Here is an 18,119-nt window from a genome sequence, read left to right on the forward strand (position 1 = left end):
CATAGGCTAATTACTGTTAACCTAGGTTTTTGATCGTTTAAAAATGTATAGTGGCTATGTGCATTTATGTCATCTATGTTTTTAAAATTTCAATTATATTATCTTTGGTCTTATTTTTGATTAATTCTTGTGTAAAAAATTTCTAGCATTTCTTTCTAATATCCAAATCTGATAGTTCTTTCTGAATGAATTTAGTGAGGCTTGAAACTATTATGTAACTAAATTTTACTGCCTTTAATGAAATCATTTTTACTTTAAAGAAATTATTGTGGTATACTTGACATATAACAGTTGCAAGTGCACAACATAACAATTCAATATTTGTGTGTTACATGTATACAAATATTTATGGCCCTTGAACAATGTGGGATTTAGGGCACAGTTTTGATCCTGTATAGTCAAAAATCCACTTGTAACTTCTGACTCCTTCAAAATTAACTACTAATAGCCTCTTGTTGACTGACAGCCTTAGGGTTAGCATAAACAGTTCATTAATATGTATTTTGTATGTTACATGTATTATATTCCATATTCTTATAATAAAGTAAGATAGAAAAAATAAAACATTGAGGAAAAAAATACATTTACAGTACTGTTCTTATCAATACTGTAAGTTTGTACCATCTTTTGCAAAATGAATTGTCTCTCCTTACCTTTGTCAGTATTTTCCTATATGATACAAAACTCCAGGTGGTATACTTATTACTAACACTAGACATCAAAGTGAAAAGATGATGTGAAAGGGAGATTGATATTTATTGTATTTACAGATACAGTGATTGATGCATTGATAGTGAAGAAGCAGCAGTATGGTTACTTCATGGTAGCCTAACTTAAACACTAATGAATGAATGGTTATAAAAACTTTGTGGCATGTAGTATTACAGTCATATTTATCATATGGTATTAGAAACATTCATTTAAAAGAAACTACTTACATGTGATGATAGACTGAAACGCAGTTTCTCCCATTAAGAGAAAGAGAAGCATACTGTATGGTAATGTAATTCTACGAAAGCAAAGTTGTAACACAGTGAGAAAACTGTCATTGAGCAACCAACAGTAAGAAAATGAACATTATCAGTTTTATGTTAACTATCACTCACCTTTTGCCTATGTAAGCATAGGCTGTTACCTACAGATGTTTTATGTGTTCATGACATAACTTGTTCTTAGCTTTTTTGGAGTTTTTCCGGGCTTTGTGGTTCATCTGTGAGTTTTTAAAATTCCTGTTAGTCCCCCCACCAAAAAAAATTTCAATGTATTTATTGAAAAAAGTATTATATAAGGGAAGCCACACAGTTAAAGTCTCTGCTGTTCAAGGGTCAACTGTAATGTGAAATGAAACAGTCAATTTAACACCCATCACCAAATCTGGTTACAAATTTTTTTCTTGTGATGAGGACTTTAGAGATCTACTCTCTTATCAGCTTTCAAATATACAGTACCTTGCTGTGCATTTTATCTCTGTGATATTTATTTTATAACTGAAAGTTTGTACCTTATTTTTACTTTTAAAATTATTTGTAAAATTTTTACTTTTTACACTGCTGCTGCTAAGTCACTTCAGTCGTGTCCGACTCTTCACAACCCCATGGGCTGCAGCCCACCAGGCTCCTCTGCCCATGGGATTTTCCAGGCAAGAGTACTGGAGTGGGGTGCCATTGCCTTCTCCGACTTTTTACACTGCTGCTGCTGCTAAGTCACTTCAGTCGTGTCCGACTCTGTGCGACCCCATAGATGGCAGCCCACCAGGCTCCCCCATCCCTGGGATTCTCCAGGCAAGAACACTGGAGTGGGTTGCCATTTCCTTCTCCAGTGCATGAAAGTGAAAACTGAAAGTGAAGTCACTCAGTCATGTCTGACTCCTAGTGACCCCATGGACTGCAGCCTACCAGGCTCCTCCATCCATGAGATTTTCCAGGCAAGAGTACTGGAGTCAGGTGCCATTTCCTTCTCCAACTTTTTACACTAGATACTCTTAATTCCATTTTCTCTAAAGCTGATATGCTGTCGAACTAAAAGAAGCATATACAAATTCCAAGCCAGATGGTTTTATTCATTTTATACCTTGATTTCTGAATAGCTGTATCTTCTGAAATTACCCATTTAGTGGTTGCCGCTGCTGCCGTTGCTTCAGTCGTGTCCGACTCTGTGCGACCCCATAGATGGCAGCCCACCAGGTTCCCCTGTCCCTGGGATTCTCCAGGCAAGAATACTGGAGTAGTTTGCCATTTCCTTCTCCAATGCATGAAAGTGAAAGTGAAGTCGCTCAGTCGTGTCCGACTCTTTGCGACCCCATAGACTGTAGCCCACTAGGCTCCTCTGTCCATGGGATTTTCCAGGCAAGAGTACTGGAGTGGCTGCCATTTCCTTCTCCCATTTAGTGGTTAGATAATGCCAAATCAGTGGTGTTAGCATATGTATTCAAAGGCTAATCAGAGAAGTAGAAGCAATTTAAATTGTTTCAAAATATAATTAAGGAGAGGAACATGATTTTAAACATTTGACTCTTGGTAAAGTCAGATTTAGAAGTTGAAATCCCATTTTATCTGATAAACTTACAAAATGTTTGATTTTATTTAAGAAAGCATGCTATTATGTATCATACTATGTTAAACTTTACCTGTTTAAAGATTAAAATTTAGTTCTTTTTTTAGTTGAGGGGTTGTCATATTGTAGCTTACAGGCTAAATCTGTCCTGACTGCCTCCTGTTTTCATTGAGACAGCTATACTTGATACTTACTTAACTCTGGTTGCTTTTGTGCTAAAATGGCAGAGATGAATTGTCATGACAAAGACTGGTGAGCCTACAAAACCTAAATAAATGATTACTTTTCTGCACTTTACAGTTTGCTGATCCCTGCTTTAGTTTATTCATTTACATAGTGGCATTTGTTCCTAATGCTGTACTCTTTATTTCTAAATTTAACTTTTCATTTGAAAATTATTTGACTTTTAAAAATTGCAAGATTTCACCCAGCTTCCCCAAATGTTAATGTTCTACATAATCATAGTACAGTTATCAACGCCAGGAAATTAACAGCGATCAATGCTTAATCTGTGGAGTTTATTCAGATTTCATCAGCTGTCCCACAAGTACCATTTCTCTGCTCTAGGATTCAATCCAGGATCCTTTGTTGCTTCTGTTGTCATGTTTCTGTAGGTTCCTCTAATCTGGGACAGTTTCTCCATCTTTCCAGACCTTGATGAGTTTGGAAACTGGTTATTTTGTAGAATGTTTGCATTTGTCTCTTATTTCCTCATGATTAAACCCAAGTGAGGCATTTTTTTTTTTTTTAACGTCTTTAGTTTTTAAGAGCGGTTTTCGAGTTCACAGCAAAAATGAGAAGGTACTGACTGTACAGGGATTTTCATATTCCCCCTGACCACATGTGTAATCTCCCCTGTTGTCAGTACTCCCCACCAGAGTGGTCCATTTGTTACAGCTCATGAACCGACACCGGCACATCATCATCCACAGTCCGTAGTTTTTACATGAGAGTCCTCTCTGGGTGTTGTACCTTCTCTGGGTTTGGATAAGTTTATAATGACATGCATCTTTCATTATAGCATCATAGAGAGTAGTTTCATTGTCCTAAAAATCCACTGATCTTTTTACCATCTCCATAGTTTTGTCTTTTTCAGAATGTTGTATAGTTGGAATCATACAATATTTAGCCTTGCCAGATTGGCTTCTTTCACTTAGTAGTATGCATTTAAGGTTCCTTCGTGTCTTTTCATGGCTTGATAGCTCATTTCTTTTTAGCGCTGAATAGTATTTCATTGTATAGATGTATCATAGTTGATTTACACATTCACCTACTAAAGGACATCTTGGTTGCTTTCAAATTTTGGCAGTTATGAGTGAAGCTGTGTGCTGACTTTTGTGTGGATGTAGGTTTTCTGCTCCTTTGGATTAAACACCAAGGAGCACAATTGCTGCATTTGGCGTTCTGGATTTCGGTCATTCTAATAGGTGTGTAGCGGTGGCTTGTTTTTTTAAATTCACATTTGCTTGATGATATATGAAGCATCTTTTCGTATGCTTATTTGCCCAATGTAGCTCTTCTCTGGTGAGGTTTCTTTTAAGGTCTTTGGCTCATTTTTCCATTAGATTGTTGATATATTTTGGATAACCATTCTTTAATTAGATAATGTCTTTTGCAGTTATTTTCTCCCAGTGTGTAACTTGTCTTTCATTATCTTGACAGAATCATTTATAGAGCCAAAGTTTTTTACTTTAATGAAGGCTAGCTTATCAGTTATTTCTTTTATTGTGCCTTTGGTGTCATATCTAAAAAGTCATTGCCAAACCCAGGATTGTCTAGATTTCTTCTCTGCTATCTTCTCGGAGTTTTATAGTTTTGCATTTTACATTTAGGTCTGTGATCCGTTTTAATTTTTGTGAAGGTCTGTGTCTTTTTTCCATGTGGATGTCCAGTTGTCCAGCAGTGATTGAATCGACTGTCTTTGCTTCTTTGTATTGCCTTTGCTCCTTTGTCAAATATCAGTATTTATGTATTTATAGGGGTCTGTCTCTGAGCTCTTTATGCTGTACAATTGATCTGTTCGTTTTTTCTCCAGTAGCACACTGTCTTGATTACTGTTGCTTTATAGTAAGTCTTTGAAAGTTGATTAGGGTCCAGTCAGTCAAAAGAACTTTGTTCTTCAGTATTGTGCTGGCTATTTAGATCTTTTGCCTTTCCCTATACATTTTAGAATCAGTTTGTTGATATCCACAAAAAACATGATACAATTTTGATTGGGATTACAGATGATGTATTTTTGGCAAGAATACCACAGAAGTGATGATGTGACCTTCTCTTTGCATCATACGTGGAGGCACATGATACTGACTTGTCTCATTACCGTGATGGTTATCCCTGACCTCTTAGTTAAAGTGATGTTTGCCAAGCTTCTCAAGTATAAAGTTACTATTAATATTTCCCCCTTTGTAATAATGTATTTTGTGGGAGTTGGGCTTCCCTGGTGGCTTAGCTGGATACCTCCTATGTAAATAGTCCATTTTCCATCATACTTTAGCTCATTAACTTTAGCATCCATTGATAATTTCTTCCTTTATTACTGTGGTGTTGGCCAAGTAGTCCTTTTTAAAATATGTTTTTATTATTTCTCTTACACTCATTAATTGAAATTTGACTGTAAGGAAGAACTTTTCCTCCTCCCCCATTTCTTTTTTATTCTATTCTGTTACTGTTGAGTTATTTATGTTATTATGGTCTCATGGATATTTGTTTTATTTTATGGTTTATAATCCATTGCTGTTTATGTTGCTTAAATTATCCTCGATTTAAATTCTCTTCTCTTTATACATAAAGCTTGGATATAACCAATCATAAGAGACTGCGTGACAAGATGACTGAAGAGAGTAGTGGGATTTTATGTCTTTGGTGACAAAATGCATGACAGAGATGATCGATCATCAAGGGGTACATTTGAGCTCGAATAAAACCTTAGTAGACCTGCTCCAAAAGAAGGTTAAGGCTAATTTTTAGACTTTAGAAAGCAGGGAGAATCTTTAGTTTTTGTTTTCCTCTTACTCATGCTTGATTGTATTCCTTTTTTGAATCATGTTTTTCTAAACCTGCCCCACCCCAACAGACTCTGTGTTTTAGCATTGGGTTCATGATTGCAATTCTGAAAAACGTCAGTGTCCCCACTGACTAAGCCATATTTTGCAGATATCCACAAAATGTAAGCAAGCACTTAAAGGCTGATTGTTTCTCTTGGCCCGTATAAAATGTTTCTCAGTGTGTTGATGGAGAAATTGTAACCAGTATTCTGTAAATTAAGAAATTTTAAAGTCAAAAATGTTATCCTTCATAATAAATTTTCTTTCTCTGAGTTGTATAGTTCCCCCTCCTCACATTCCTGTGTTGATTATAGTAAACTTTAAAGAAGCTTGCTCTTTATTAGAGAATCTAGGACAGACAGGTGCAGTCATATATGAACAACTGTGTCCCTACAGACCTTGGTCCCCAGCCCCTTCTTTCAGAGTCCTGGCTTGTTCCCTTTGGGTTCATAGAGGTGTTGTGAATCAGGTGGTCTCTGTTTGAGAACTACATTTGAAAGATTTGGGGATAATTAATACTGTTTTTCTTTGCTGTCAGTGTGGGTAATTGAGAGTTGATCATGTATTATGACTATTATGACTGATCATTCTTAGGACTATGTAACAGTCAATGTTTCTAGGACTTTTAATGTTTTTTCCTTGGGGGTTTTGCTAATTGGCAGTGTGCTAAGGCTTTCTAGCTGCTGTTTTTTTCTCTTTCATAATTACTCAAATTTATCCTGGGAGATATTTCAAAAATCTCCAGGATATTTTTGTTAAGCTCATTTCAGTTGGGCAAGAACACCAACTTTGAAGGGGAAGAACACCAACTTTGTTTGGAGAAAGAGAGTGTGTGTTTAAAGAATGTTTAAAATGGAAATATTAGTATCTAAAGTCTCTTTATTCATTGTTTGTTATCACCCATTTTTAAAGGAGGCAGCTAAACAGCTGATGTTACCATAGAGGTCTACAGGGCCATTGTTACCAAATGCAAACCTCCATTACTCTCCCATCCCCCACGCTTTAATCTTAAGAAAAGCTGCAAACTTGTTTTTTTATGGGAAATCTTCTGACTTAAGTATTGAAACTAGTTGATAGTTCCATGGAAATAAATGTGCACATATGCACAGGCACACACATAGCTATCTAGTGTGTGAGCGTGTGTTTGTATGCATTTATATATATGTATATATTCTTTTAAATAAACTTCATATTTTTGAACAGTTTTAGATTACAGAAAAATTACAGAGGTAGTACTGAGAATTCTTATATGCTCCATACCCAGTTTTCACTATTAACATGTAACATAAGCCTGGTACACTTTTTATAATTAATGTATGTTGATACATTATCATCAGCTGAAGGCTGTAGGTTGTTCACATTCCCTCATTTTTTTCTTAATGTCCTCTTTCTGTTCCAGGATCCCATCCAGGATACCACAGTGGATTTAGTTGTCATTTCTCTTTAGGCTTTTCTTGATTGTGACAGTTTCTCAGACTTTTCTTGTTTTTGATGCTGTACATTTTTTTAAACTAGCCAAGTATATGGACAGGACTTATCCCATGAGTTTTAAGATTGTTATCCCATGGGTATTAAGATTGCAAACTGTGGATTAATTCCATACTATGCGTGATTTTCTCAGTTGATTGAAGTCACTTTGTGTATCTTGAGTATTATATATTTTGAGTATTATATAATGGGGTCAAATTGTAGGATTAATTTGATGAGCGAGGTGTGGATAGTAGAAACTGGTTTTTACATTATTTTTGAGTTTAATATTAAAAATATTTATATCTCACTATATATATATATGTAGAGAGAGAGAGCACGCTCACTACAATCATAGACAAAGAGAGGATTCGAGTACTTTTCTTTTGAGACCACTGATAAACCTCTATTAATGTATACTTAGTCAAATGCCTTGCTCTTTCTCTGGACAGCAAGCTGGATAGAAGAATGTTTAGCATCAGTTGAGGTAGGAAGTCTAGTAGGTTGCTTGGATTCTAACAGAAGAAATCCTGCACTGTGGGTGTGAGTAGGAAAATGTGGTATTCTCAACAGTAACAGGCAAGCCAGAGATATTTTGACTTTTGTCTTTCAACTAACCTCAGTTGAAGTTTTGTGTAACAGAGATTGCAAATTGGCCTTATAACTTACTGTCCAAACTGGGAAATTTGGGAGTGAAAATAATAATAGGCTCAGACAGTATGCTGACTCTCGTGTTATGGCAAACTGGGGACATAACAGTTACACTAATTAAATCTTTTCAAGACTCTAGTGTGGTTCCTACTGTTTTCACATTGAGATAACAAATTTAGCTTTTGACTGTTAAAAACTTCTACAAGAGTAGTTCCACCTGACTTAATTTTGACAGCTTACAGGAAACCATGAAGTAGAAATGCTGATTTAATATTTTATTTTAATATCTATTTGTACCTTTCATTGATCCTATATTATTTTCTGTTGCATAATTGTCACAAAGCATATAAGTTGAAAACATATCTGTTTTCTAGAACATAGCTGTTTTTTTGGGTAACACATGACTTTATATTTTTTAAATCATATTTAGAACTAAAACACATTACATGAAATTTATCATCTTTATGATTATAACTGCACACCTCAGTTAGTATTGAATATAGTCATATTGTTGTGAAGGAAGTCTCCATAACTTTTTCATCTTGTAAAAGTGAAACTTTATATCCGTTAAACAGCTCCCTCTACCCTTCTCCCTAGCATCTGGCAGCCACCATTCTACTTTCTGTTTCTCTGAATTTGACTACTTTGGATACCATTTGTGTTTTTGTGATTGGCTTAATTTCACTTGGCCTGATATCTTCAAAGTTTATCTATATTGTAGCATGTGTCAGGATTTCCTTCCATTTTAACGCTGAATAATATTACAGTATATGTATATACCACATTTTGTTTAACCATTCATTTTTCATTGGATATTAGGTTGCTGTACCTGTTGGCTCTTTATGAATAGTGCTGCTTTGAACATGGGTATATAGATATCTCTTTGAGACTCCATTTTCAATTCTTTTGGATATATACCTAGAAATGCAACTGCTGAGTCATATATGATGGTTCTGTTTTTAATTTTTTAGGAAACTTTGTACTGTTTTCATAGCATTGTACCATTTTATAGTCTTACCAACAGTGCCTGAGGGTTCCAGTTTCTGCACATCCTTGCTAGCGCTGGTAGCTCTCTGTTTTCCCCCACGGTAGGCATTCTGACGGGGATGAGGTGCTGTGCTGTAGCTTCGGTTTGCATTTCTCTCGTGGTTAGTGATGCTGAGCTTATGCTTATTTGGCCATTGGTGTATTACGTTTGGAGAAATGTCTCTTCACATTCTCAGCCCTTTTTTTTTTTTTCCCCCCTCGGCCCATTTTTTATGTCAGGTTATTTGACTTTTTTTGTTGTTGTTGAGTGTAGGAGCTCTTTATATATTCTGGATATTAACCTTTTATTAGATACATGATTTACAAATATTTTCTTCCATTCTGTACGTTGCTTCCTCACTCTTGATTATGTCCTTTGAGGCATAAAAGCCACTGGGCTTTTGCTAGGGCTTGTGATGAATTTGTAGATTACCTTAAGCAGTCTGGACATCTTAACAATATTAAATCTTCCAAGCCATGGACACAGGTGTCTTTCCATTTATTTGTGTCTTTAAAATTTAAGCTTTGAATTTTACTTTTTGCATTACAGACTGTTGGTAGTTATGTCCGATAGGTTATTCATGCAAAGAGGAAGTGTATTATAACTCATTTTAGAGTTGTGTCTAGAAATGCTAGGTATGTGGTTCTTTTAAAAATCATTTTAAAAAATGCAGATGTGTGGTATTTATCTTTAAAAAGTGAGTTTATATTTAAGCATTAAAAAAAATTAGAACAGTGTTATTTTAAAGCTCACTTTATTATCTTGTTCTGTCAAAATACTACTGTAACATACCATGTCAATTAGAAAAATAGCTTTTATCATGTCCTAAGAGAATGAAAATGAGACCTGGAGCAATCTTTCTGAATGATTATTTAAAATGCTAATTCTACAAATTCTCCGATATTTAGAAGCCGCTGGAGTTCTGGAGTGGGTGGAAGTGGAGGAGGATCCTCTGGTAGGTCATCAGCTGGAGCGCGAGATTCTCGCCGACAGACTCGAGTAATTCGAACGGGACGGGATCGAGGATCTGGGCTTCTGGGCAGCCAGCCCCAGCCAGTTATCCCAGCATCTGTGATTCCAGAGGAGCTGATTTCACAGGTATGGATCCTGTGGAACACTTAACATAAGAGAGCAGGACAGAGTGAAGTGTAACTGAATACAGTGGGCTGCAGCCATGATTTATGGTAGCCTGTCCCTTCTCTAGGGCATCTTCCCAACCCAGGGATCGAACCCAGGTCTCCTGCATTGCAGGTAGATTCTTTACCAGCTGAGCTGCAAGAAAAGAAAGAAAGTGAACTCGCTCAGTTGTGTCCGACTCTTTGCGACCCTGTGGACTGTAGCCTACCAGGCTTCTCTGTCCATGGGATTTCCCAGGCAAGGGTACTGGACTGGGTTCCCATTTCCTTCTCCAGGGGATCTTCCTGACCTGGGAATCGAACCCGGGTCTCCCGACATTCCAGGCAGATGCTTTACCCTCTGAGCCGCTAGAAAAGCCCAGCTGAGTCACAAGGGAAGCCCAAATATAGTGGGCTGTAGCCATGATTTATATCATGAGTTGTGAAATACTGCTTTTCTGTTTTGATCCTAGAAAACTGATTTTAATTTTTTAAAAAGTTATGAAAAAGGAAATTAACATAGCACTCTTCTTTATTATTTCAGGCCCAAGTTGTTTTGCAAGGCAAATCCAGAAGTGTCATTATTCGAGAACTTCAGCGCACAAATCTTGATGTAAACCTTGCTGTAAATAATTTACTTAGCCGGGATGATGAAGATGGAGATGATGGTGATGATACAGCCAGTGAATCTTATTTGCCTGGAGGTTGGTGGAACACCATCATGGTTCTCTCATCTCTAGGAAGAGGTGTTTTTTTTTTTTTGACTGGGGAATGAAGTGAAAGTGCAGTGGGTTTTCTGACTCTTCTTTCCAAGGTGGTAGATATTTCTCCCTATAGTGTTTGATTGTAAAATCTTTTTTAAGGAAAAATAGGAACGTGTTTCTGCTCAGTGGACTTGTGTTTCGTCCTAATAAAGGCATGGATGTATGTGCATAGTTTTATTGCTGACTGAGAGATGCCTCTGGAATGTTGTTCTGATGCTGTTATTACTGAATATGTAATAACTGAAACTGCATTTAGATTTTGACTGTATCATCTCTGTGATGTCACAAGAATCTTAAATAATGATCCTTTCTTCTTGTGATTATTTAGGATGTAGCCCAAGCAATAATCATGCAATTGATGTTCCTTAAACTCTGTGTTAATGATGTTAACTTTATTTCTTAGGTAGTTACTGCTTCTCTTCTCAGATATGTCAGTAGTCAGCCCCTGATTTTAATGTTTTAACTTAAGGGATTTTTCAGTGGTCTACAGATTTTTTTCTCTGTACCTATTTCATTTATATTTGTTTCACTTTATAGAGGATCTCATGTCTCTTCTTGATGCTGACATTCATTCTGCCCACCCAAGTGTCATTATCGATGCAGACGCCATGTTTTCTGAAGACATTAGCTATTTTGGTTACCCTTCTTTTCGTCGGTCGTCACTTTCCAGGCTAGGCTCATCTCGAGGTAATTGTGCATTTATTTCTTGGTGGTTATTGGCTGACTGGAGAGCTAGTGGTAGAAGTCTTTGTATTTGAACTTTCAATATTACGCTAGATGAAATCATTACTTATTAGTGTTCTTGGATGCTTTGGCATTAAAATAGTTAATTTTGATTTTGAAGAGCTACAGTAGAACTTTAGAGACGATTTTATCTATTAATGCATTATAGAATACATATAAAGGATTATGTTTTATCTAACTATATTTTTAAATTTAGGAATATGGATTCTGAACTAAAAGCAGAATTCTACTTAACAGTGACATGCAGCATTCAGAAAATAAGTCTGTCTAGTTTATTTGATTAAAATAAGGTGATTATTTTGTTCACTTTAAATCCTGGTTAGATGGAAGAGTAAAATATTAAAAAAGCTTATTGGAATGAGATTGATCAATAATAAATATATATAAATACTTAGCTTATTAAAGTAGTATTTTCAGAAGTTAAAATCTTGAAAAGCTTTAGTTCATAGTAGAATTTAGAAAGATTTTGAAATCGTACAAACAGAAGCTTTTCTCTGTATATGTTGACAGATATTTAACTGGCATTTTAACTTTTTAAAGTCAGTATATTAACTTTTCAGAAAGTAAAACTCCTTGATTCAAATAACAGGAAGGAATCATCTGTATTATTTACTTATCATTAGTAAACTGGAAAAGATGCCATTTTATATTAAGACTGTGCTGCAAATGCCTACTACTTGGAAGCAGTTTTAAAACAACAGGCTTACAATGATCTTTTAGTATACTGACCTATTATGGTAACAGCTTACAAATTCTTTAAAAATAAGTGAATATTTTACTGCCTTAAATGCATCAAGAATTACATTTCAAATATTCACTATCTAACAAATAGCTCCTTCTAAATTGCTTCCTTTTGCTTTTCCTTAGGTCATTCTATGTGGGCATCTCTTTCAGTCTGAACCATATGAAATTGGTGGTACTTGACCATGTTTGACCTGCATGGATGGCAGTTTTATATGGTTCAACTTAATATTGTTTTTAATCCTTAATATCCAAGTCTTGGAAAGTTTATTTTAATTGCCTAGTTAAAACAGTAATGTGTGAGCAAACTGAAAAAAGCTTGTTTTAAAAAGTTTGGAAGACAGTTTCAGTGGTAGCCTTTTTATAAAACAGTCTTTCTATAAAGATTGTTAAAATAGAAAAAAATTAGTTTTCTCAAAATTTTTTAAATAAGACATCACAAAAATCTAGTCTGTAAAATTACTCTAAACAAAGATTATCACAAGTTTTATAGTTAATGGATTTTTATTTTACCCTTTTAAAGTTTCTCCCCCTTCTATGTGTAGAATCTCTAACAAGTACTTTTTTTTGGTTTATGTATGTATCTAACATGTCAAAATTTTAATTTACGCATAGTTTCTGATAGATAAATTTTAAAAGTTATGGTAAGCATTTTAATGAAAACTAGAAGTTTAAAACTCCATGTAAAATGTCCAGAATCCAGTTTGAAGCAATTCTGCTCTAAAAGCATATATTTGGAATTCAGAAAAATGCTTAAAAAACTAGTTTACAATTTTCATACATTCACTTGAAAGAGTTAAATGTTTTGAATGTTGCATGTCAGGCTTATTAGATATATTACATTAAATTCTTGTTGGTGGATAAACTGCTGTTAGTTGCATCCTGAAGGGTCTTTACTAGAGAGTGGCTTACTTTTATCCCACTGGTGTGACCCAATTGCATACCAGTTCTCCTTCTTCCCTTAGAGAGAGACTCTGAGCTGTTGCGTGAACGTGAATCCGTTTTACGTTTACGTGAGCGAAGGTGGCTTGATGGAGCCTCATTTGATAATGAAAGGGGCTCTACCAGCAAGGAAGGAGAGCCAAACTTGGATAAGAAGAATACGCCTGTTCAAAGTCCCGTGTCTCTTGGAGAAGATTTGCAGTGGTGGCCTGATAAGGTATTTGGAAAAAATCCCCATCTGGTCCATTTTAAATGGATTCCTGGCACACACATACCACCCCCACCCCACCCCCCATCCCCCCGCCAAAAAAAAAAGGTTTCTGTGTTATTTCAGGTTTTTGTACTGTCATTTAAAATGCAGACATAAAGTGATGTTTTTGTTTGTTTTAAAATATAAATAATCTTGATTTGACACTGCAGGAATCATTTTAATGAGATGTGTTCAGTGGTGCTATATCTTTTTTCTACTTAATGAAGTAAATCGGAGGCATCAGGATGGTAGTTTCAGATAAGACATAAGCATGCTGTTTCAGGATTTCTTTTCTAGTGATGCTCGCACCAGTAACTGATGGTATATTTCTTGATAGAAATTTGTTTTGTGCTGTCGAATGGACCCAGTGTCTGCAGAGCAGGTTTCATTGATACAGACATGCATGTGAGGGCAAGATTAGGAATCTGTGTTTCTTTGATTAGTTAGCTTTCCCGATTGATGTCAGCGAATTCTGACAGGCTCTTTACTCTAAAAACTGTGGGAGACAAAGCAGGCTGGACAGGAAGGGACTGGAGGAGTGATGCTCTGCATCCTGAGGAGTGGCACATGGCGGGCTTTTAGATAGCAGCCAGGACTTAAGTGGTGTGAATCTTTAAAAATCCATCACTGCTGCAAGGACACATCCTGTTGATGGTTTGTAGGTTTCACTGTCTTAAGAGACAGGTGGTTCATTTTCGCAGGTTCCTATAGGAGACCATATGCTGTCCATGTGTTTCTTGGAGTGCCTGTTTATTTCCAGAGCCAGTTGGATGAGAGATTCTTTTAAGTAGAAGTAAAAGAAGATAAAAACTTGGTTATCTGTAGCAGATAAGGACATTCTGATGTGGATTTCTTTTCTTTCTTTGAAGTTGAGTTTGGAATATTAAAGGGAAAATACTATTTAACTTTCTGAATTTGTTTATTTTTTATAGTTATTGTGAATCTTAATGTGGTTAATTTTCCTCTGTATTCAGCTCATGTGGAAAGCTTGAATGCAAGAAGGAACATGAATTTTAATCAGTCTCTTTGTGAGCAAAAGGTTATTCTCTTTTCTTTGGCAGCTGACTAAGTTTCCCTGAACTGCATTCTCTTACTTATTTCCATAAAACCAGAAATGTTCCGGTTTCTACTTTTACCTCATATGGTAGAAGGTGACTTAAACCATTGGGCTTTTTCTTTTCTTTTTTTATACATTGTTCTTTGTTTCCTGTTTCTCGAGAGCCTTGATTGTATTAGGGCTGCATCTACTTTATATTGACAGGAAGTAAAGGAGGACTCCAGAATCTTGTTTTATAGTGCCATCACAAAAAAATTAACCTAGACTTCTTTAGCATGTATTTGAAAGTGTTTTGAGCAGTTGGGAGTTTAGTAGGACTTTTTCCTGGCCAGTGTACACTTTGTTAGTTAGCCAGTCTTAGTTGGCCTTTACTGATAGGCATGGTTTTAAGTACAGTTTGTTTTCAGAGGCAGTTACTAAGTTCATCATAAAATTTTAGGTCTTACTTAGTGTATTTCCATGGTTTATTTAGACGTTGAATGAAGGAGAAATAGCAGTATGTGCAACAGAGTATGTCCTACCTATACCTTTAGGTATAAATGTTAAAAATGTTGTCACTGAATAAGAACCACCTTTTATTAGCTTGTGACTGAAATTTAGACATCAAAAAGTTCAGAGAACGAAAATAGCATAAGCCTAACTAAACTGATAAGTATTATCCTGGTTTTCAGCAAACCACTAAGATGATTGTTTGTAAGGCTGAATGCTACAGTCAGAAAGAAAATGCAGAGTTAAGGGGGAAAAAACCTTGCTTTTGGAACAATGTGCAAAATTATCATTCAGGGACACAGGATAAATTCCACATGAAGAAATAGGCACTCTCTGGGTCCATATTTGTCCTCCTCAGTTGGAGATGGTGATCCTGAGGAGTAGAAAAGGTTTTTGGGGGATGACTGATAGGAGATGGAGAGTGCAGGGAGATAGAGGATGTTAGCACACACTATTTGCAAGTTGTCTCTCTTTTTTGCTTTGGTTTTTTTTTGGTGGTAGGAGGGAAAAGGAGTTGTCCTAGCTTAATTTCAGAAATGACCTAATTCCGTATTTATCAATTGTAAGTTTGGTTAGTGTCCATGGTATTTTTCCTTCTTTTGTTAGGGTACCTGAGAAATTCCATTGTTAAATTAATTGGGATAATCTTGACTTTCCCATCACCTATTTAGAGGAACAGCTACTTCAGTTTCACCATTTTCTAGGCTAATAAAGCTGCTTTAATGGTGAAATGGGGAGTAGGAAATTGGTATAGCCATTCTGGAAAACAGTATGGAGATTCCTTAAGAAACTAAAAATAGAACCACTGTGTAATCTAGCAGTTTCACTTTGGGGTATTATCTGAAGAAAATGAAAACACTTAACTGGAAATACATGTACTCTCATATTCATTGCAACATTGTTTACAGTAGTCAAAATATGGAAGCCACCTAAGTGTTCATCAGTGGGTTGATACACACACACACACACACACACACACAAATATTATTCAGCCATAAAAAAAGAATGAAATATTGTCATTTTTGACAATATGGATAGACTTTGAGGGCATTATGCTAAATGAAGTTAGAGACAAATACCATATGATGGCACTTAAATGTGGAATCTTAAAAAAAACAAAAAGGAATCCTATATAATAGAGAACAGATTGATAGTTGCCAGAGATGGGAAGGAGGGTAAATGGGTGAAGGGATTAAAAGATAGAAAGAAAAAAATAAATCAATGAATTTTTCCCCCCTTATTAACTTTTCAGCATTTTTTTTTTTTAAAATAAGCATAATTGATAATTACGGAGATGTTGAAAGATCTGTGAAGGCAGACGTGAGGGTCATCCAATGAGTAACTGAGTAGCCTTGATTAAATACATATTGTTTTTTAGGCTTTTTGTTCAGGTGTTAGGGTGAGAATTTTGTAGGAAGGCAGAACAACGTTAAATACTCTGGAATAAATACTGTAATAGAATTAGATAGAAGAGGCTTTGGGGAATCACAGGAGGCCAGAGTGATTGCTAAGAGTTACTTCATCAACATGGCTCCGTTCTCATGTCTTGGCCATTTTTGAAATTTACTTTTCTCTGATTAGGAATTTAGTTCTGTGTTGCTGAATGCCTACATTTAAGTTGTAACTATATATATATGTATGTAGTTGTACATACATATATATGTATGTGTGTGTATACACACACACACCAACCTACTTAAAATAAGAATCTTAAAGTGAATTTATAAAGGAATAAAAAAATGCATCTCCAATAATAATAAAGACTGTTAGAAATAAGACTGCAAAGATAAGAGCTAAGTGATAAATGCTGAAGGTGAAAGGGTGGAGAAAAATTGTAGGGTAATTCACGCTAAGTCAGTCTGCTGAAGTTGAACATAAGAACTTCCACATTGTGCTCTGTAACAAAAACAAACCTCCAGTTTAAGAGATGCATACATCCTTTATTTTAAGTAAGCTGCCAGAGAAGAAGTGCTACCTTGATAGCTCAGATGATAGAGCATCTGCCTGCAATGCGGGAGACCTGGGTTCGATCCCTGGGTTGGGAAGATCCCCTGGAGAAGGAAATGACAACCCACTCCAATACTCTTCCTTGGAAAATCCCATAGATGGAGGAACCTTGTAGGCTACAGTCCATGGGGTTGCAAAGAGTCAGACACGACTGAGCGACTTCACTTTCTTTCTTCTTTCCTGGAGAAGAACTTCATGAAAGTTGTATGGTGGGTGATGAGGAAACAACTGATTTAGGTAGTCAGTATTGTTAACTTACAGTCATATCCCTTACTGTTCTGGGTGTGTTTTCATAGAGTCTAGGGGAAATAATAAAATTTATTTCCCACCAGCCTTTTGAATTGTAGAGTTGTACATTATTCTCAATTTTCTTTGAATGGTGTTGAGAGGAAACAGTCCCATAATATTTGGCTCCTTAAGTTATTTGGAGCAACTTCACTGCTGGGACCAGTTGATCAAACTTGTTGGTCATGCTGCTTTGTTTTCAAGGTTCTAAAAGTGAAAGCTGGGTGGGGGATTTAAATTGTCAGGTAGAAGCTACCAGGAAATGTTTGTTAAAAGTTAGGTAAGTGTATCACAAATGTAATTTAATAATGAAGTAAAAGCAAAGAGAGAAGTGATCATAGAAAAGAAGCCAGGCATAAGGAGAAGATGGGAAAGGTGAGGGGAAATGAAGTGTGAATAAGGACAGTAGATCAAACTGAGCCATGTAGCCTGTAGTTGTGTAATGTCCATTTCAGCCATAATACACAGTACAGTCTGCTGTTAGAGCTGGCACTCAAGTTGGGAGAACTCGTGTTTGTTGATAATAGGAAAGTTTAAAAAAAAAACAAAACCAAGTTTTGTGGGGAGAAAATTAGGAGTAATAAGACCAATTTTTAACAAACAGAAGTCAAAATTAGTAGGAGTTCATATTGCTATGCTTAATGACTTAAACTAGGTAATTTTTACTATATTTTTAGCATTTTTCATCTCCCTTTGGGGAGAGACTGCTCATTTGGGTGATGACTTGTTTATTGTTTAGAGGATTGCAAATGTGTTGATTAGATTTAGCTTCTAAATGATTCGATTTTGTTTAAAAATAAAAAAGCTAGAAACTAGTGATCTTTAAGGAAATATGCATATCCATCTTTTCCAGGTTGAAACAGGCCCCAGCTTGCACAGCAGCAGCCATTAGTATTTCATTAAAACAGTAAAAGCATTGTTTTCTATGACATTCTGAAGTGTGTGAGCTAAAATACTGTGCCGCTGTGTGTATTTGATTGCTT

The 18,119-nt window shown here is 35.9% G+C and overlaps 1 protein-coding gene across 6 annotated transcripts in view; it reads left to right on the forward strand.

Moving 5' to 3' along the window:
• Positions 1-18,119, forward strand: part of UBR5 (ubiquitin protein ligase E3 component n-recognin 5) — a 133,821-nt gene that overhangs the window by 48,540 nt on the left and 67,162 nt on the right. For 4 of the 6 annotated variants that reach the window (XM_043880314.1, XM_043880319.1, XM_043880315.1 and 1 more), the window contains exons 6-9: positions 9,651-9,840; positions 10,402-10,561; positions 11,159-11,308; positions 13,054-13,265. In XM_043880314.1, coding sequence (XP_043736249.1) covers positions 9,651-9,840; positions 10,402-10,561; positions 11,159-11,308; positions 13,054-13,265 — 712 coding nt within the window. The remainder of the gene's footprint in view (positions 1-9,650; positions 9,841-10,401; positions 10,562-11,158; positions 11,309-13,053; positions 13,266-18,119) is intronic. The other 2 variants (XM_043880317.1, XM_043880318.1) reach the window with 1 other exon arrangement.

Source organism: Cervus elaphus, chromosome 21 (genome assembly GCF_910594005.1).
Source record: "Cervus elaphus chromosome 21, mCerEla1.1, whole genome shotgun sequence".
NCBI lineage: Eukaryota > Metazoa > Chordata > Mammalia > Artiodactyla > Cervidae > Cervus > Cervus elaphus.